At 40.1% G+C, this 20,785-nt stretch overlaps 2 protein-coding genes across 2 annotated transcripts in view; one reads left to right on the top strand and one right to left on the bottom strand.

The window, feature by feature from the left end:
• The window catches only part of LOC129759065 (uncharacterized), a 30,583-nt gene that overhangs the window by 3,126 nt on the left and 6,672 nt on the right, over positions 1-20,785 (bottom strand). Inside the window, exons 6-8 of the mRNA XM_055756479.1 lie at positions 17,408-17,667; positions 17,137-17,345; positions 16,953-17,073 (exon numbers count right to left, since the gene is read on the bottom strand). Coding sequence (XP_055612454.1) covers positions 16,974-17,073; positions 17,137-17,345; positions 17,408-17,667 — 569 coding nt within the window. The 3' untranslated portion in view covers positions 16,953-16,973. The remainder of the gene's footprint in view (positions 1-16,952; positions 17,074-17,136; positions 17,346-17,407; positions 17,668-20,785) is intronic.
• LOC129759069 (UDP-galactose transporter senju) lies at positions 3,341-14,083 on the top strand. The gene is made up of 4 exons (XM_055756482.1): positions 3,341-3,742; positions 3,809-3,926; positions 3,993-4,179; positions 12,933-14,083. Exons 1-4 carry the CDS (start codon positions 3,649-3,651, stop codon positions 13,677-13,679), a joined length of 1,146 nt encoding a protein of 381 aa, XP_055612457.1. The 5' UTR covers positions 3,341-3,648; the 3' UTR covers positions 13,680-14,083.

Below are 20,785 nucleotides of genomic sequence, written 5' to 3'. Positions count from 1 at the left end.
CTATTCTTTTCCATAATTCAGCAGAGCTAGTCTGGGGATCAATACTTGCTGCGAAGTCTTCCAAAGCCTTGTTTTGTGATTCTCTTTTCTTTTTCAAAAAGATAGCCGAAGCCTTTCTGTAACTAATAGCATTTTCAAGTGTGCTGTGTTGATTAAAAACTTTCCTAGCTTCACTTTTTTTAATCCACGCATTCTCAGTTTCTTTGTTCCACCATACCTTTGGAGTATATCTACTAGTTTTCGTATTTATCTTGATAAGCTTAGAAATTTCCTTTCTTAATTCATCTATGCAATTGCCGGATTCAAACTCCATTTTTGATATTTCCTGAATGACTTTTTTTTTATTGACGTATTTCAAATTCGGCTTCTCAATACCTGTCGCTACTATCTCGATGATTAAATGACCACTTCCACCAATACTACTTTCAACGACTTCCCAATCTAGCTCTCCGTATAGGGTTGCACTACATAACGCCAAATCAATCGCTGAGGGATTCTTGTTAACTTCAACCGGTACAAACGTTTTCTTGCCATTATTGAGTATTAATAAATCAGAGTCGTTGATCAATTCCAGTAGAACATCTCCTTTAGTGTCGGACGAATCGTTTCCCCAAATGATATGATGACTATTGAAGTCACCACAGATGATGACATTTTTAAATTTATTTAAAAAGTCAAAAATTTGTTGTAAGTAATTCTTGAATTCCAGTACTGTAATGGTTGGAGTAACATAAACAGATGCTAAGGCTATGTCGAGAGAGGAAATGTGGACTATGGTACACTGAATGTTGTCCGAAGTCATGTTGATATTTGGTATAGTATAGTTGTATTTGTTATTCAAGAAAATTGCTGATCCTCCATATCCATCATGTCGCGAAGTAAGCACACTATGGAACGAAGGTATTTTATATCTGCTTTTATCGATATCTGGTTTTGTCCATGTTTCCATGAGCATTAAAATATCGTAGCCACCCTGATAAGCAACGTTTTCCAATTCTTTCTTATTTCTATTTAAACTTTGTATATTGTATTGGAGTAATTTCATAGTAATGATGGATTTTTACTTACATTTGTTGATTTAGCATTTCTATTACCTCATCTGAGCTTTTTGCTTGCTGGTGTATATCCTGTAGTGACGCTGCTTTGGCTAATACCTGTAGACCTTGATTTCTTGACGAGGGAGCCGGCATGTTGATTTGTCTTCCAATTCTGGCTGGTTCTGATGTTTTACCACTGGCCGTGGCACGAATCTCTGATCTCCATTTTTCTGCTTCTCCAACTTTGTATTTATTGAACAATGCGAAACCGTCTGCAACTGATTCCTCATTCTTCCGCTTTTTCGGTTGATAAATACTCACACTCTTTCCTATGTTCATATCTAATTGCTCTTTACGTGCTTCCTTGAATTTTGGACGTGCTTCCTGTTTTCGACTATATTTACCAGCAACCATCGTAGCAAACGATTCCGCTGGTGTTGGATCTTCTACAGCTTCCGTCAACGCCTGATAAAAGTTTTGTGTCACAATCGGGAACTTTTCTATAGCTTCCGCAAAACTTAGATTACTGCGAGCCATGATTGAGCGGATGTTGGTTTGTCGTCTGCGTTCCGGACAGTCTTCATCGGTTGTTGCATGGTTGGTTCTGCAGTACAAGCATTTTGGTTCCACTCTGCATCGTTCAAATTCAATATCCGTGCCATGCACCTTGGTGCACTTTGCGCATCTTTGTTTGCTCCTACAGTTTTGTGTGGCGTGGTTATAGCGCAAACAATTTTGACACAAAACAGGTTTGCTGTAAAACGGCCGAATATTCACCGAACAGCAATAAAGCTTGGCCATCCGTGGAAGAATGTTCGTGCGAAAGGTTACGCTTACTCGCTGAGTTGGTTGTGGCTCCTTGTCTACAAATCGGTTCATCCTCCTGGCACTTAAAACCGGCACATCACATTCTAGTCCTTCGACTAGCTCTTCCATGGAAATTTCCAGAGGTATCCCCGCCAAAACTCCATCAACCGTGATGAAATTTTTAGGAATAAAAGCGCGGTAGTTTTGTTTTTGAAGCTCCACATCTGTGGTCATATGGTTTGCCAACTCAAACTTCGTAAGAAAAACCATTACTCTGTTTCTACCCGCTTGTTTAATATCAGTAACATGTCCCTTGTAGCAACTTTTCTGTAGAAAAGCGGCCAACGAAAGCTTATTAATTTGCACTTCTCCATTTTCACCGATTTTTTTAATTAATTCAATTAGAACACGATACGGCCCTTGATCAATAGGTTCGTATTTATAACTAATTTTTGGCTTCTCTTGGACTACAGCGGGGTCCATCCCACTATCACTTTGTGCTTTACTGGCAGCCATATTTTTTTCACACGCTCTTTCTTGCATTGGAAAACTCAGCTTCACTTCCGCCATTTTAATTTCTTCTTTCTTCACTGATGTCCGCCATGTTTGTGCTTTCGGCTTGCAAAGCGTCTTTTTCGCTGTTTCACTAGCACTGATTCTTTTCTTTTTTCGTTCTTGCTTCACTATATTGTTCTCCGTTCAATTCACAATCCCAGAAACAACTCAATTCTCCAAAATTCCGATTTCAATATCGATATTTCACGAGAGCAAAAATCCACGCAACCGTCACTGTCCACTGCACGTTCGCGAAATAGTTTGTTGCTGCCAGCTCTCAGAAACGCCGATGAATTCAAGGTAACTGAACTTTCGGAAGGTATAACACAGAACTGTCAACTGACGTTGCCCTGCCGATCCCATGCAAAATTCAGTCGAACGCGAGCGAAGGAGTTCAGCAGACTGCACGCTAAATGTTTATGAATCGAGTCTGAAAATTGTTTCTAACTGCCAGAGGCGTACTTGTGAACCTTTAAAATACATAGGACTTTCTCTTATTATTATATTGGTTTAGAGAATGAATTTGTTTTATCCAGTTATACTAAAAACGAACATTGGCACATGGTCTCTAAGATTTAATGGACACGGGTCCCGTTGCACTCGAATTCTATTAATAATTAACAATTCACCTGAGCGAAATGTGTTATTCACGGTGTTTTTTCGAATAACCTTGCATGGGATAAAAATTGTTTGGAAAGTGTGGGTAAAAAAACAAAAAATGTTTAGCATTTCACGATCGTGCAATATTTATTTACGTTCTTAACTATTTAAAAAGACTTATACAAATAATTGAACAAAAATATTTATTTACACAAACCTCATTTTATACAAAGTTTATGTATTTAAAAATGTTTCTGAAAAAATAAAATATTTACGAAGAAATCATGATGCTTTATATTTACATTTAATCCCTTTCGAAATCTCAACGCCAGTGTGACATCATATCGCAAAACAGAAAACATTACCTGAAATATCAGATGTTTATTTTGCTACGTGTTGACCGCTGCGGGTTGCTCCAAATAAAGCAATAAAAATTAATAGTAAGTCCACTTAAAGACTTCTACAAGTTCACATACAAGTGTTATTCAGAATATTAACGATACAAGTGTGGAAAATGCTATATCAGTTAGATCTTTGCCTACTTCCGTTTGGAACCCGCTGATTTTTCTTGCCTGCTTTCAAGAACGAAATTTGTCCCGAAAGTTGTCCGCAGATTCATACCGAGCGCTACAATTTTAAAAAACCAATCATGGGTAACTCCCACATAAACTGGGGGGAATTGTTTCCCAGTAAGAAAAGTGTCATGATTTTCATGACCTACATGTCCTTGTTCGTGGCCCAAGGTAATATGAGGCATTCCTTTTTAAGTTATCATGAATATTTTCAACCGAGTCTTAATTTCATTCCAGGTATCCTGGTAACGGCATCGCAACGAGCAGACAACAGCTACAGCTACAATACGGTCCTAGTAGTTCTGCTCACAGAAGTTTTCAAACTCCTTATCTCAACTTTTCTGTACTGCCGAGAGTAAGACGAGAACTATCAAATTTTATGCCTGAAATACCCTTACACATATTTTTACACTTTCCACAGGAATACGTTCGGCTCTCTGGTGGCGCGAGTTTTTGAGGGCCGAGATGTGCTGTTGCTCTACTTTGTACCGGCCTTTCTTTACTGCCTGTACAACAATCTGGCATTCGTGAATCTTTCCACCTTCGATCCGACGACCTACTATTTGCTGCTACAACTTCGGGTCGTGTTTACCGGAGTGCTGTTTCAGGTAAGATTTCGACAAGGAACCTTTTTTAAGTTCTCTACGAAAATTTTTTGGGTGAGTGTAAATTCCGGAGATCTCTATAGAATAAATATTTGTTTGATGTTGAAAAATGTCGAATCTTCAATCCTGATTTGTTCATGTCTTTGCGTGGAACGCGTTCCAGCAGACTGGGCAATATTATTGTTGATAAGATTATATGGAAAGCATATAACAGTTGATAACGCGACATAAAACGTCGGGTGGATGTTTCTGTCATCAACCTTCATTAATTGATTCGATTGGGTTCTTAAATCTGGAACCTTTAACTGGTTGCTCCGCGTGCCTCATGATAACTGTTCACTCAGCATTTCGCATGCTTGGCATCGATCCTCAGATTTGCCCGTTCAGAGTAAGAGCGTGTTTTTCGCTGCGCTCTTGTTAAACTGTGTAGCTTCAAAAACGCTCAGATCGACGTAGGCTTATATTTTGATATAAACAACAAGGCGTATATTTTGAATTAAAGTACACCAGACTGATATTCAAGTGAAAGCAGACAATTTATGATGAATTTTCAGTACACCCTTAGAGTTGTGAAAATATCATTCACTCTTGTCAAACCACACTGCGTGGCAAGTGCAAACGACACTACCGGGAAACGCACCTTTAAGCCTTGCACATCAACCATTTCAGAAAATTCATCTTTAAAATGGTTCAGCATTATACTAGAATGGTAAAAAGGCGTATTCAAAGTGTTGTATCTGAAGCGGATATTCAAAATTCCGTAATGCCTTGCAGGGTGGATAAAAATCAATGATTTTTTCAAAAAAATCAAAAAAATCCGATTTTTTTGATTTAAATCGGATTTTTTTGATTTAAATCAGATTTTTTTTATTTAAATAGAATTTGTTCTTTTTTTTTTAATTTACAACTATGTTTATTAGGCCTTTTACTTTGACAAAGTTTAAATGTGCCGAGTGTATCTATAACTTTAATTTAACTATATTGGTTAGTAGGGAAGGGGGCCGTAATAGTCGCGGCGACTCAACGGTTAGAAAAAATTTTACTAAGGAAGGGGAAAAGGACAACAAAAGGTTTGTTTTCGAAAACAGTTTCCATTGGGGTCCGGTGGTGGCCTTCTGTTGCTGTAGTTACGATTGCAACGGGGTTTGGCAGAGATTTCCATTTGCTGGCCATCCTTACTTCCGGTATTGTCGAACCCTTTGGATGATAGGGGTATCTCTAATAAATAGACGAAAGAAACGTTGAATAAGATAAACACAAAGAAGAAACGTTGACAGGAGAGGACTAAACGACCAGGTCAGAGAGCTTAAGATATTTGTAAATTGGAAACAAATATCCAAAATCTAAGTTTGCCAAAATGTCTCGTATTGGGACTCCAGGTGATCTACCTCGGGCCCTAAGGGTATCCACAAGCCAAGTCCTCGATCGATCATACCGCTCACACGTCCAAATAACATGATCGATGTCGTGGTAACCATCCCCACAAACACAAACATTGGTAGCTGCGAGACCTACACGAAATAAATGCGCGTCAAGCCGGTAGTGATTTGACATGAGCCGAGAAACCACGCGAATGAAATCGCGACTCAAGTTAAAATGCTTAAACCATGCCTTCGTCGGAACCTTAGGGATAATCGTATGGAGCCAACGTCCCAGTGTGCCATTATCCCAGCTAGACTGCCAAGCTGTAATCGCCAAATTGCGAGGTATCGAGAAAAATTCATTGTAAGTTATTATCCTCTCAAAGATTTCACCTTGTAACGCTCCCACCTTAGCCAATGAGTCCGCCTTCTCATTGCCTTGTATAAGACAATGAGACGGGATCCAAGCTAAGGTAATCCTATACGAATTTTCGATCAAAGCACCCAATACCCCTGAAATTTCCAGCAGGAAATGGGAAGAGCGCTTCATCAGTTTCATTGATCGAATCGCCTCAACGGAGCTGAGACTATCCGAGTAGATGAAATAGTGATCTACGGGCAGTGTGCGAATGTGTTCCAAGGTGCAATAAATGGCGGCTAACTCAGCAGTGTAAACGGAGCATGGCTCTCGAAGCTTGAACGAAGCTTCAAAGCGCTCATTATACACTGCGAAGCCAGTCGCGTTGTCGATTCTAGAACCATCAGTAAAGAACATTTTTGTAGGATCAATTTCCCGTACTTTTGTTGCAAAGATTGAAGGAATGATGTTGGGTCGGACGTGATCTGGAATTCCACGGATGTCATCGGTCATGGACAAATCGAATTTTATCAATGAACTGCTAATCGGGTAGAAGTGACTCGTGTCCGAATTAATTAAAGAACTACTTATGTCTAATTGGATAAATGTATAATAAATGTTCATATATCTGACCTGCGGATTAATATTCAAAAGCCTTTCAAAATTTTCTATCACCAGAGGATTCATAGTTTCACTTCGGATTGAATTTGTTCTATAAATTGCATTTGAGGAAAATATTTTAGCATCCGAAGGTTCTCTGTCATGTGATAAAGCTGAGTTGCTAAACTCAGCTTTATTCAGGCTGTATAAGTGTAACATTCATGATTCATGATTTTCAACATTCATCAAAGATCAATGCTTTTCAAACTAAATCCGCTTCGATTCGACTTTGTATCTAACGACTTGAAACGGTTGACGATTGTCTTGGAAATTTTTTTTTAATTCCTTCGTAAGCTTTCTCCTTTGTAATGCATGTTTTCTACTGTCCTCGTCTAGTTTTATAGTTAGAATACAATTTTTAAAGCTCTTTAAATTAAAATGGTTAATTTCATGAACAAATGAGCAATTTCTTTACTGAATGAAAATATTAGCGAAATTCACCAACCACTTTTTAAGGAGACTACGAGTTAGAATTTAGCACTCAATCATCCTTCCTTTTCTCTTGGTTCAGAGAAATAAAAAAATCAAACAAATAGAATAAATTCTCATTCATTGCTTTTAAAAAAGTTAGGCGTTAAAATTTAAGCAAAAAAAAAATTTAAAATCAGATGACTTTAAAAAAAAAGAAAAGAAAATTTACTTCAGTTTGATTGAAAGAAATGAACAAAAATTATTTTGAGCATACTTGAGCGGACATTGTTTGCCAATGCCAACTTCATATCAAAACATGTTCATTGAATTAAATTAGATTAAAATTTATGAAGTATGTCCGCGTGGACATTATCCAAGTTCAACCTCCTGCTACGTGGACAAGCATTCGACATCAATCACAACTTTCGGAATATCACAAGGAGCAAGAAAAAGATATCAATTCTTAATTCCCGAGGGGATGCTTCGATGCTTAAAAACGTGGAAAAATGAAAAAAAAAACCATTCCATAATCATAAAATTTCAGGTATTTTATTCACTGAGAAACTTTGATTTAAATCACTGATCAAAATCAAGTGATTTAAATCGTGATTTAAATCATGATTTAAATCACTTTGATTTAAATCAAATCCACCCTGATGCCTTGGTAAACGAAGGTCTTTTGGTAGTTTCAGCGTTAACACGTCATTATACATGGCATTCCAAAGCACAGGTCCGAGTATGGAACCCTGTGGGACACCCGCTGTTAAGGCAGTAGATCGTAATCCAGTTTTGGTTCGTACGTCAGGACTCGATTTTCAAAGAAGCTTCCTATTATCCTGCAGAGGGTATTGGGAACACTATTGCCTGTCTGTTGGGGCCTCGTGTTGTCCCAAACAGATGTTGTAGGCAAACTCAACAAAATGCGCAATTGTGCGCGAGAAAGATAAAATTTATCCACCCACCAGTCCCCCTTAACTAAAGCTCACCTGTTTTCTTCCTGTGATATGGCCACCTCGGATCAATTCCCTTCGGCACTGCGAGCCGGCACACAAATATTCTTCCTTTCGGCTCGTTCAACCGAGCATATGTTTCCTAGGTACGCGAAATGGAAGCGACAATCCCTCGCTTCGTCTCGCAGGAACTCAACGGCAACACAACATACGGCAACTAATAGCCGCGATTCGGCTCTGGCCGGAAACTGATGGTGGATCGCGCCGCCGGGATTACTCCTGGGCGCGCGTCTGTTCTGCCAATATCCTTTTGGCTCGATGAAGATCGGTACGTGGACGATGCTGAACGTTAACGTTAAATCGCGCTGCCTGGAATGATCCTGGGCGCGGAAATATTGAACCAAACTCCTTCGGTTCGCTCTCTAGAACAGTGCTGACACTGTATGGCTCTCCTGGCCGGAAACCACTGACTCGTCGCGCTGCCGGGAATAATCCTACGCGCGGGTTAACTGAGCCCAATTCCTTCGGCTCGCCACAAACGATCACTTGGCTCTTCTGGCCGCAAAATAACATTAAATCGCGCCGCCGGGAATAATCCTGGGCGCGGAGATATTGAGCCCAACTCCTTCGGTTCGGAACTGACACTATATGGCTCTTCTGGCCGGAACTTTCCACCACATCGCCTTTCTTTGGCCCGATAAGTTGCGGTGCGTGGCCTGTAGTGGGGCCGAAATACAACACAACACTAATTCGCGCCGCCGGGAATGATCCTGGGCGCGTGTTTGTGCTACCAATCACCTTTCGCTCGGTGATTTCGATACGGCTATTGTGGCCAAAAGCAGCAATAAGTCGCGCCGCCGGGAGCGATCCTAGACGCGAGCACTTTGTCACGGCTTGGGTTTATTGAAATCCCGTGAAACGGCCCTGAAAAAACCACACCACATCAGTGCCTAACCTTACTTTTTTAAAGTAAGTGTATACTTACTTCTTTCGAAGGCTGTTTCCGGCACGCTCCTTTTCGGGGCAGTTCAGCCTGCTCTGGCACCTTTAGCTTTCCTTTTTTCCTGCGAAGGAAATAATTTGTTAATTATCGCTATTCGCGATTAAATAAAATTTAATTAAGCATTACCTGATTTGGCTGCTTTTCTTCGCGCGTCGGCTGCACTTTTCTCGTGCGCTTTTTTATTTTGACAGCTCTACACGAGCTCTTAGCACCAGGGTGTGTCCACCCACTAGCAGTTGCACGCTCTTTTTTTAAACTCAAAATTAAGTAGTTTTGGTTCAAAACAGCACTTCGGTGGCTTCCCTCAACTTTGAGTTTGACTGGGCAATAGCAAAACTAAGTTCTTATAGGCATACTCAATACTAAGTTCGGCAGCCGAACTCGAATTTATCCTTTTTTTTCGAGGGTAGCTGATTTTCAGGGAATTGAATGATGATTAAAATTTGTTGTACCCGGATGTTGCTGTTCCGGTACATTGCATTGCAATTACAGAGCGGTGGAAAGTTTTGACATTCCCGGTCATAGAAAACTTCCGGATGTTACTTCCCACGGGAAGTAAACAACATCCGAAAGTTTCCGGACATTCCAAGCCGCTCACCATATGATGACAATGACGGACAGAATTTTACGCTGACACGGTGAACAAGCATTTCATTATGAAGTTCCTTCATAGTCTTCCGGTAATTGTTCCGGAACGACATATTTTTGCGACGTGTTCGTTGGTTGCTGTTTCGGTTCGGACTGAACTCGCTAAGTGTTTTCAGTCCAACAAAGAGAGTTCAATTTTTAGTTCATAAGGTCGAACTCAGCTTTGATCCCTCGCCGAAGGAAAAAAAGGGATCAATTTTGAGTTCGCAGTTCGAACTCCGTTTTGATCCATCGCAAGGAGGAAAAAAGGGTACTTAACTTTAAGTTCATAGAATCGAACTATGTTTTGAACCTCGGTCATACTTAATTTTGAGTTAAAAAAAAAGAGCGTGTGCCTGCTTTTTTGCGCTTTGCGTGGGTTTTTGTAACCCAAAATTGAGTGCATGTAATAACACGCATCCTGTGAAGCGGTTTGGCAATCGCTACCCAGCTGGCATTGTTGAAGGCATTCTTAACGTCGATTGTCACAATGGCGCAGTGACGAACACCTGTCCGCTTCTTTTTATATGCGCGCTTCGCGTACTCTCACCATTCGGATGGCGTCCACCGTAGAACTCCCTTTCCGAAAACCAACCTGTCTGTCCGACAGTCCACTTTCACCTTTTGTGTTGATAATAAGTCTGTTAAATATTATCCTCTCCAGTAGCTTACCAAGGATGTCCAGCAGACAAATGGGTCTGTATGATGATGGATGCCCTGGAGGTTTCCCAGGTTTCGGTAGTAGCATCAACTTCGCCGTTTTCCACGAATTGGGAACCCGCAGCTCTGGTATGACCATCTCGGAACGTACGTACCGTTGAACTCTTCCAGCATCCCTCCTGCAGCGCTACGATTTGCGGCTCTTCAATTTGTTGGAAAGCACGTGGATACTGTCCTTGATATTTAGAGATCGGCAGTTCCATGTTCCATCACGAAGAAAAAAGTATAGTATTTCCAACAATAATCACCTTATATTCAATCATATATCTGATTGTTTCTCGGCTAACTATAATTATTAAAATTTCAACAATACATATAATAGACAATCTGATTGATTTCGTACATTCAACAATGTATATAATACATTCAACTATAGTTGTATGATTAATTATGTGCATTCAACTATAAATATAATAGATTCAACTATAATGCACGATTGATGTTATATATTCAACAATTATTATAGTAGAATCATGTCATCAATTATATGATTGATTCAATTATAAATATGATAGATTCATGTATAATAATATAATTGATTTAATTTTATATATGATAGATTCAATTATAATAATATGATTGATTTAATTATAAATATGATAGATTCAATTTTATTTCTATGATTGATTCACTGAGGTCAACTATAAATATTGTACATTTAATTTCTGTTTATATTGGAAGTTATCATATCTGGAGCACTTTTTCGGAATAATTTTATGGCTACGTTTTATGTTCCTTTAATTTATTATTTCAGCATTTTGCATGTGGTGCGTTTTAGCCGCCATGATGCTAGAAAACCTGACCGGAAATCCCGATATCCACGTCCTGGTACCTCCGCTGTTGTTCTTTTTGCATCTTGATGCATGGTTGCCCAGGAAATTGTGCGTCTTAACTTATCGGTCACTGAAGACGTCCGTGCTTCTGCACGGGGGGGTGGGGGGTGGATGTGGCAGGTAGTAAAAGAATTTTTAATAGCATTGTTTAGCATTGTTTAATACCTCAACCGTAAGCAGAGATGCACTCGCTCGGATGTTTTTTTTCTGGCTACTGCTTTCTCTTTAAGGGGATCTCCCTCCATAACAAACTTTCGCGTTAAGCGCAACGGCTACGTGATAATACATATAGGGGAGAAAAGGACATAACGAGCACCCGGGGCTAACTGGGAACCCCTCTTTTCAAAGGAAATACATATTTTCTCAAATAAATTTTCACAAGGAACAGTTTATAGTTAGTATATTTTTTAGCAAAAAAGAAATCACTATATCATCTTTGCAGAAAACTGAGAAAAAAAAACTACTAGGTTCTCAAGTGAAGAAAATTAAATTTTAATTTTCACTATAATCAGTTTTTAAACGCATTTTTTCTTTAGCTTGTTGACTTGGGGCGAACAGAGCACCATAGTTGATCGGGGCACGATGAGCATTTTCTGCCGTAGAGCAGCGAATTCCACTCGATGAAGTCAATTGAATTATAAAGCTACAGCTCGACTAGTTTACATCTGACGATTTAGCCTATTGGTAAGATGTCGGAGAGGTAATCAGAAGACTCGAGTTCGATTCATGGTCGAGGTGATTTTGTTTTCTTTTACCTACCATTCATGATCGATTATTTTGATTGTTGCATTATACGGATAGTAGCATCATCCGCCAAACAAAGCACCAGAAACATAATGTATGAGTGTATGTGAATTATTTGTATTCTACAAACAGACATACATGATTTTTTAATGCTTTGTTAGATGGGTCTACGACTCACTGTTCAGAGCAAAATGCATCGATCATGAATAGTAATTGAAAAAAAAATCGGCACAACCAGGAATCGAACAAGTCCTCTGATTATCGCTCCAACACTTTAACAATAGGCCAAATCGTTGGATGAATCTAGTCAAGCTGTAGCTTTATAAGTTAGTTGACTTCATCGAGTTAAATTCACTGCTAGATTCTACGGCAGGAAACGCTCATCGTGCCCCGAATAATGGTGCTTATTCTACCCCAGGGGGGGGGGGGGGGGGGGGAGGTTTCATTATGCCCCTGATTTTCGGCAAAACTTTTTAAAATGCTTTTTTAAACGTTTTTATATACTTTTTCAAGTTTCAGCCAGTTAGGAAATAGACTTTTTTTTGTCTGAACACGAAACAATTATGTAACTCTTATATTATAGCTGTTTTCTATGGTTAAATAAGAGACCTCCTTAAGGTGGCCATTATGCCCTTATCTTCCCCTAAATTTCAAACCATCCTGGAATAAGACAGGTTGAAATGAATAAATTTAGGTTATTTCAGGCCAATTACTCTACAAAGTTTTATGCGCCGTGGTATTCTTGAAACTTTTCAGTCTAGCTATGTTAGGGAAGGGGGAGCGGCGGCTCGACATGTTAGTAAAATAAAAATAACTAAAATTGGAAAGGGAGGAAATTGTTGTTATCATATGTATAAAAATCGATCAATCTTAGTTTTTTATCAATAATAAAGTCCTGAGAACGTGGCCTAGCGCTATGCTGTAAAGTGAATCTCTAGCTCAGAATGTGACAATGTAATAAATTACAAGTTTTAAAATTAGGCTTCGAACGTTGTTCTAGGGATATTAAGAATCAATCGTTTCTTATTACGAAAAAATAGAAATTGGCTTTGATCTCCACAAAAAATGTGTTTTTTCTTCTCATTCCAGATCATTTTCAAAAAAACACTTAGCCGAAAACAGTGGTTTTCGCTGTGCCTTCTGACCGCTGGATGTATGCTGAAACAGTGGAATTTTTCTCTCTTCGACTCGGACACGGAAGAAAATGCCTCGAAAGGGAAAGAACCATCCAATAGCGCCGGAACCTTCAATGGCAAAAACATGAGCGGCTTCGGCCTGAGTTTTAGTGCCGTTTTAATATTGGTGCAAACCGTTTGTTCCTGCCTGGCCGGGGTCTACAATGAGTATCTGTTGAAGCGGAAGGGCTCCGACATCAACATCTACGTCCAGAACGTGTTTATGTATCTGGATTCAATAGTGTGCAACCTATTGATTCTGATGTTGCGTGGTGAGCTGTCGGCCGCAGTTACCACTGAACATTTGGTGGAAGTGTTCCGTTTCGAGGTTCTAGTCATCATGATCAACAACGCCGCCATCGGAATTATCACCAGTTTCTTTTTAAAATACATGAATTCTATACTGAAAACATTCGCCAGCGCATTGGAACTCCTGTTCACGGCTATCCTATCTTTTCTGTTGTTTTCTATTCCGATTTACTTGAACACCGTTCTCGCGATAGTGGTTGTTTCCTATTCAATCTATCTGTACTCCCTCAATCCAGTCGTTAATCTTGCCAGTAAATCATCGACAACCAGCTCAGTGAGACAAGACGAAAGCCGGAAGGGGTTGATGGACAGTGACGGTGATGACACCGAACTTCAAATGGAAGAAGTTTAGCTTGACGTATGTGGGTGCAAGTGTATGTAGGTGTAGATCACACGTTTTAGTATTGTTTTTCCTTTACCGAAAATGTTCACTTTTTTAACTTTAAGGATTTTTATGATTATAATCACCCTTTCCACTGTGAAGAGACCAAACAAAGCGATACGCTCTTGACCTTAGAATTTTTTTCCTTTTAGGGTAGAAAAATCTCGCTTCCCACTATAAAAAAAAACTAAAAGAGTAACAATTACTCTTCTACCATCCTAGATAAAACATATGTATGATATCAACTCGTTTGGACAAGTAAAATCGAGTTAAAAAAAAGCAATCTTGATTTGAATTAGGATTTTGCTGTGTAAGTTTATTTATGAATCCCAGATGTAATGATAAAGAATTTGAAAAAAAAAAACAAAATAAAAACTATTGAAAAACTCTAAACCTTTGAAACCTCCTTAATACTTTTTAATACTTTATGCTAGTTCTTATACACCCGTAGAAGAAGTTGCAAAAATCCAATGCCTATATAGAAAACCTCTGTGCCAAAAATGTGCTGAAAAGTGTACTGCACCAAAGAAGATGATTGGGAAAGCACTACTTTCATAAAGACTCGAGCTCCCAAGCACGAAAAACGAAAATGTAGTGATTTTGGCAAAATGCAACTTGTTGACCTTTGTTTTTTTTTTGGTCGTCAGAAAGAACCACTTCACAACGCTACGAATAATACTGGAACCAATCAACGAATTCCAGGTCTCTCTTCTGCTGGTGTTCGTTGATTTCGAGAAATCATTTGACCGACTTAACCACGAAAACATCTGGGCTGCTCTAAGCTAAGACGACGGGGGGTCCCAGAAAAACTAGTCCATCTCATCGAAGCACAGTATGAGGCATTTTCGTGCAAAGTCTTGCACGACGGTGCCTTGTCCGAACCTATCCCGGTAACTGCTGGAGTGAGACAAGGATGTATTTTATCGCCGATACGTTTGCAAACTTGCAAGTTACAGAACGCTAGAATCCTTCTAGTGCGGTTCGATTCGTTCCACCAACGACGATGTAGGATGTTTGCAAATTTGCAAGCTACCGAATCCAAAAGGTTCGGTTCGTTCCACCAACCTAAGCCGAGCCCACGGAGGAAGAAACCCAAGCAACCAAAAGTCGCGTTTTTACTTAAAGATCGAACTCCAAAGTTCACATTTGGCTGAAAAAAAAATGTTTTACGAGAGCTTCAGGTGACTCATGTCACGTGAAAGTTACTCAGGAACTTCCATGGCCTTTTGAAAGGTTAAAATATTGTTAACGGAACTTCTAAGCGCTTTTAATGCAACTTCAAGATAACGTTCGCTTGACACTTTCTAACGCACCGTTAAGATACTTCTAGGTGTTTAAAAGAACCTGTATGGGAATTGTCAAGAATGTCTGTCAATTTCTTGTCATGGTATTTGTTTTGTTTATATGCTGATATTTACAACGGAGTTCAACGCGAAAAGAAAAATTCTTCGAAGATTGAAATAACAAGTTGTAAAGCCTAGTCCACACTAGGCACCATGAACTGCGATTTTTGTTATGAGACGAACTTTGTTGTCTGTTGTTGTTGTTGGAAACCTGAGACGGTCTCAGTGTCTCCCGAAGAAAATGGGAGACGCTGAGACCGTCTCGAGACGAACCGTCTCCTAGTGTGGACTAGGCTTAAGGATTTTTCAGATTTTCACTATCGTTTTATTTTATTCTCAGATCTTTTCCATCCGCATGATTGCAAGGAGAGTATCTGCTTTCCTTTGGCGATTTGGAATAAAATCGGCATTCTGGCAGCTCAGGGAAAACCTTTCTCCAGGACCGCATCCCATTATTTGCATATGACAACATCCAGCTATATAGGAACGGTCTGAAACCGGTGCCGTCGTTACGGACAACTTCCACTTTCTGCTGCACTTTCTGTCTAATTTTTTGTGTTAGATTTTGCAGGTTCGCAATACCGACGGCAGATAGCGAACCTGAAAAAATTTACAGAAAATGCCCTGTAGGAAGAATAGTCCTGTTTGGCCCGATTTTATCGTAGAAATTGCGTGTTTTATTTTGAAAGTTGGGTGGCATTTCCTAACTGGGATAGCATTTCTTCAAATCGATCGATGCGCACTCTGGAATCGACATTGCGTACTGTTGGAAAAAACGAAATCGAGTGTCCAGTCAGTATGATCAGTGGCAAAAGCATGTTCACTATGGAGGAATTGGCTAACGCGCTGTTGTTCTAAAACAGAGATTGCGGGTTCAAGTCCCGTCGGTGAGCCGTTGAATCTTTTTCGAAAAATTCATGATATTTACGGCTAATGTTCTTCCCTTCTTTGATACCTCATGTTTCTCTAATACTTTCCCTTACCTCCGAAAATTTTAAATTCTGAAGTGTTTACCCGCGACGAAGGGACACTATAAAAGTTTGATTATTATTTGATGATTATTTCTGTTCGGCTCAAGTCAAGGTTTAGTTCTACATGACACAGCTTCTTCCAGTTTAAGCTTTACAGTTCGTCAATTTGCTCGGTATGCGTGAATACGGAGGAATCGACAAAAAGTCAAGGTCCGAGCAACCTGCTACTTTGGACGCTAAATATGTTGTAATAATCGAGATTTTTTTAAAATTTTCTTTATTTGAAACGGCTCATACCTTTAATAGGCTTTAAGGAGCCAAACTCGTTTTGTATTTTTACAATTTGTATGCTTAGCTTAACTCTTGTTTAGAAGAAAAAGGAAGATCGACAGAGAAATATGAAAATAAAAAGTTATAGTCGAAGATCAATAGCTTTTAGGAAAAGTAGTAATCGAGATGTGCCGCGACAAATCCTCTTGGCGCACTATCGACGGGATACTGATCCCGGTCACGCGGGATCTGATACTGATCAGCAAAGAGGACAAACGGAGAGGGAAAGAGATAGTCAGCCAAACATTACTTGTAGAGAACGCTGCTCAAATGCCTTCAATATCACGGGTATTACAAAGGATTATAAAGCCTAGTCCACACTAGGAGACGGCTCGTCTCGAGACGGTCTCAGCGTCTCCCATTTTCTTCGGGAGACACTGAGACCGTCTCAGCTTTCCAACAACAACAACAGACAACAAAGTTCGTCTCATAACAAAAATTGCAGTTCATGTTGCCTAGTGTGGACTAGGCTTAAGTATGCAATGTTTGTTGTTTTTTTTATTTTGGATCATAAACCTTTTGGGTTCATTCATTCAATCGTTGCACTGTAAAAATGTTTGAAAATTGTTAGAAAAATAATAACAAAAAAAATAACAAACCGTATACACATTGGAAAGTTCTCAGTTGCTACGGCAAAATTTTTTGATGAAACGATGCACCGATTTTCGTTGAATTTCCGAAATATTCTCGTACTCAGCATGGTTTCGAAGTAAAGGTTCGCTAAGGAGAACGGAAAACCATTTTGCTTTACAAGAAAATTGAAATCTTTATGAGAGTACTTACAATGTTAAACGTTTGTCTTCTGGTACATGGATCAAAACCGGTTCGATCAGCTTCAACATCTCGCCATGGTTTGCGTCAACGGCGGTATCCATCCAATGCTTGAGAATCTTTTCAACCACCTCAGAAAATACGTTGACTATGTTTACTTTTACAGATTCATCTCCAGCCAATTTAGTCGTTGCAAAGAGTTTAAATTTGATAAAGAATCGCTGAAAATTTAAGGAAATATTCAAAATAACAGTTGCAATCCGTCATTTTGACCTAAATTTACCTTAAGACTGGTTTCCGACATGTACTGCTGCAGAAGCATGAATGCAGCTTTACAGATTACCTCGGCAAATCCGGACGGATCCCGGCGATGAATAGCTACCATTAGGTGTTCGATGCCTTTTTCGAACCGGGTTTCCTCCGAATAATTGGCGATTATGTAGTGAGTGTCGGTGACTTGAGGCAGGGAGTGATGCATACTGTAGAACTGGATATATTTATCCAGTAACTGCTTCTGCTTGTAAGCAGCATTTTCTGACCAATCTGTAATAATAACGTGCCTTTCTATTATATGATTTCGACCCCCCTCTGTTTTGCTTATTGTTTTATGATATACTATTGAAATTTCCTAATAAATGGGAAAAATTATTTAAAATTTTGAAATATAACATCAAAACGATGTAATAATTCAACACATGAATGCTAATTCATATAACACAACTAACCTAGAGTTCCGATTGCCATCGGAAAAGTATCAAGTTTTTTTTAATGTGTATAAAACACCGGAACCAGACCGGAAGGCCCCACACGGTATTCTTGCTAGCATTTTTTTTTTAAATTTAGAATATCAGGTCTATATTCCGTCTCGAGACGTAGAGATCGAGCGTGTGATCACTGAATCGAGTTGGGCGGCTGAATACGATAATATCACGGCAGAGCCTTGATTTGATTCTGGTCGAAATCTAGGATTGTCGTCAACTCATGACTGCATTCATCGTTGATGGCGTTACAAAGTACCTATAAGCCTTCGGTCTCGATTCGAGTGACCTTTGTCGGAACAGCCGTCCCTCATTACGTCTTGATTGACGGAATTTTAAGGCTTCCAGAACGCCTTTATGTGCCTCGCCTAATGCAGTGGAAGTTCAAGTTAGGGCTTTGCATTGCTGCAACAAGAGCGTTGCTTGCATTGTGGGGAGAATCGTGTGAAAGGAGCATGCTCAGCAGTAGAACAGAAATGTATATGTATTGCGGGGTCTCACCCGGGGGCAAGCTGGGATAAACAGAAGCGAGATTCACTTAATGAACGTTCAAAATGATCTTATGCCGCCATATTGAAGAGCACCTCTCCACCGACCCAATCTCAATCTGGTAACATTTTTTCAGTGCTTCCAGTCGATAATGATGACTTGTCTGTGGCTGACGAAGTACAACCAGTTTTCTCTACAGGAGGCTCTCGGAAGCGTAAGCGCCTTCTCCCAAAAAACATCAAAAATTCCTGCACTCCAAACAGGATTGAGAAAAATCCGACTTTTGCTGACAAAGAAAATAAAGTTCCACCTGGTTTCCGCGGTAGAGAATCTCCACAGAACAGATCAACAAAATGGTGTCGCCGAGAGGAAAAATAGGTCCTTGCTGGAGATGGCGAAATGTTTACTGTGCGATGCGAATATGGAAAAGCTGTACCGGGGCGAAGCAGTCATGACGGCAACATACTCGCAAATCGTTTACCATCGTGAGTTGTTGTCAAAAACCCATACGAGCTTTGGACAGGACGCAGACCGAATATCAATCATCTCCGTGTGTTTGGTTGTGCGGCGTATGTACACGTTCCGGATTCCAAACGCACGAAACTAGACCATAAAGCTGTTAGACGAACATTTGTTGGATATTCCGAGGACCAGACTTTCATTTCTTGATCGTGTTACTAACCGTGTAACTGTTAGTAGAGATGCGAAGTTCATCGAGCTTGATGATGGATCTGAGCTATTGGAGAAGGATCCAACGACTTTCGATGAAAATATTATCGAGCTCCCGATGCGTTTACCAGACGAGGAAGGTTCCGACGAGTTTGAAGGTTGGGATTCGGCCATTGAAAATGTTTCTGGATTGTTCCGTGGCGAAGACGGTCATGAGGTGTTCCATGGTGAGGAGGAGACACCGTTGCCTGATCAAGCAGACGACCCACAGAAACTATTCGAAGACAATACATTGGGGCTTATTCTGCGACGCGAGTGACGTGATTCACGAAATTTCATATCATTTTGCTGGCTTAAATAGCCTCTCTAAGTCTCGAATTTTTCGTTCGTATGAGCTGCTATTGGTCTTCAGAACTCATCGATACACAAATTTCTTTGCTAAAGCATTTTCTGGAGTCAGGCAGGACGAGGAAGTGAAATTTCGTGAGTCAAGTCACTCGCGTCGCAGAATAAGCCCCATTGTATAGAAGTCTGGTAGGCGCCCTACTATACAGAGCGGTGAATGCTAGACCTGACGTGGCATTCATGCCTTGGCTTACTGGAGAGAAAAGTTAGTTCTCCGACGGGAACCGATTGGAAGGCGATAAGGATGTCGAATTAACTTTCGGACCTCGCAATGGATGATCTACTCTGATGCGAATTGGGCAGGCGACCAAGGAAGCCGAAAATCAACTAGCGGATTCATTTTCTTTTTTGGATCTGCTCCCATTGTTTGGAATTGTCACAAACAGTCGAGTGTGACACTTTCATCAATGGAGGCGAAGTTCGTCAGCTTAATTAGGCTTCCCAATAACTCATTTGGCTACGAAGACTAATGGCTGATCTAGGGCAACCTCAAAACACGGCGACTATCATACACGAAACAACCAGAGTTGTAGGAGTTTCGTCAAGGCGGAAAAGGTCAATAAGAGATCCAAACAACATTTTACCAGGGATCTTGTTGACCAGAAGCAGTTGCAGTTGGTGTACTGGCCAACGGAGCAAATGGTAGTGGATACCCTCACAAAACCGCTGGGAGCCAACAAGTTTCAGACCACGTACTATCTTCTTGGTTTGACGATCAACAGTGGTCATTGAGGAGGAGTGAAGGATAATTACAATGCCCACCGTTTTACTCAACGTTGATTAGAAGCGACTAAACGTGTCATACTTCCTCAATTACTCGTGAATTGAGCGTGCGCGCAATAAGACGCTCTTCAATAAAGCTGTTTACTTTTATATTAGACCGAGTTCTTTCTTCGTTTGTCCGGAAGTTCCGAAGTTCCTTTTTGTTTAGTTAATCCCGGTGTGCTAGTCCACTCTGCATTTTGGGAATCCCCACAGTTTTACCACAGATTATCGCTGGTGTCAGTCACCTTGACAAAAAATAAAAGTGAATTGGGATACAGTAATTATTAGCTGTAAACCCAAACAGAAAAATTAATTCCAGTTTTAAACACTATATCTAAGCGTATGCGATGTTGCAACAAACGCATTTGGAGATAATAAAAGTATGAAGCAATAAAAAAACTAATAGAACATTCTTGTCATTACGTAACAATATGTGTCGGCGGTTTGGTCGCCGACATTCTTCCCTAGAAGAATCACCGGGGTCAATCACTGGACTTGACTGTCCACACCGGTTCAATTCGTGCTTTCCAATGCTTCCACTCATACAGGTATTGAAAAACATGACCAAACATGCA

Source organism: Uranotaenia lowii, unplaced genomic scaffold (assembly GCF_029784155.1).
Source record: "Uranotaenia lowii strain MFRU-FL unplaced genomic scaffold, ASM2978415v1 HiC_scaffold_10, whole genome shotgun sequence".
Classification (NCBI taxonomy): domain Eukaryota; kingdom Metazoa; phylum Arthropoda; class Insecta; order Diptera; family Culicidae; genus Uranotaenia; species Uranotaenia lowii.
Note: the sequence above shows the minus strand (reverse complement) of the source record. Positions and strands in the feature narration are given on the sequence as shown.

What these genes read in the sequence shown, in the direction of transcription:
- LOC129759069 (XM_055756482.1), top strand. Translation starts at nt 3,649, where the DNA reads ATGGGTAACTCCCACATAAACTGGGGGGAATTGTTTCCCAGTAAGAAA. An exon ending in GTCCTTGTTCGTGGCCCAAG is followed by an intron (nt 3,743 to 3,808) that starts GTAATATGAGGC and finishes ATTTCATTCCAG; the next exon opens with GTATCCTGGTAACGGCATCG. An exon ending in TTACCGGAGTGCTGTTTCAG is followed by an intron (nt 4,180 to 12,932) that starts GTAAGATTTCGA and finishes TTCTCATTCCAG; the next exon opens with ATCATTTTCAAAAAAACACT.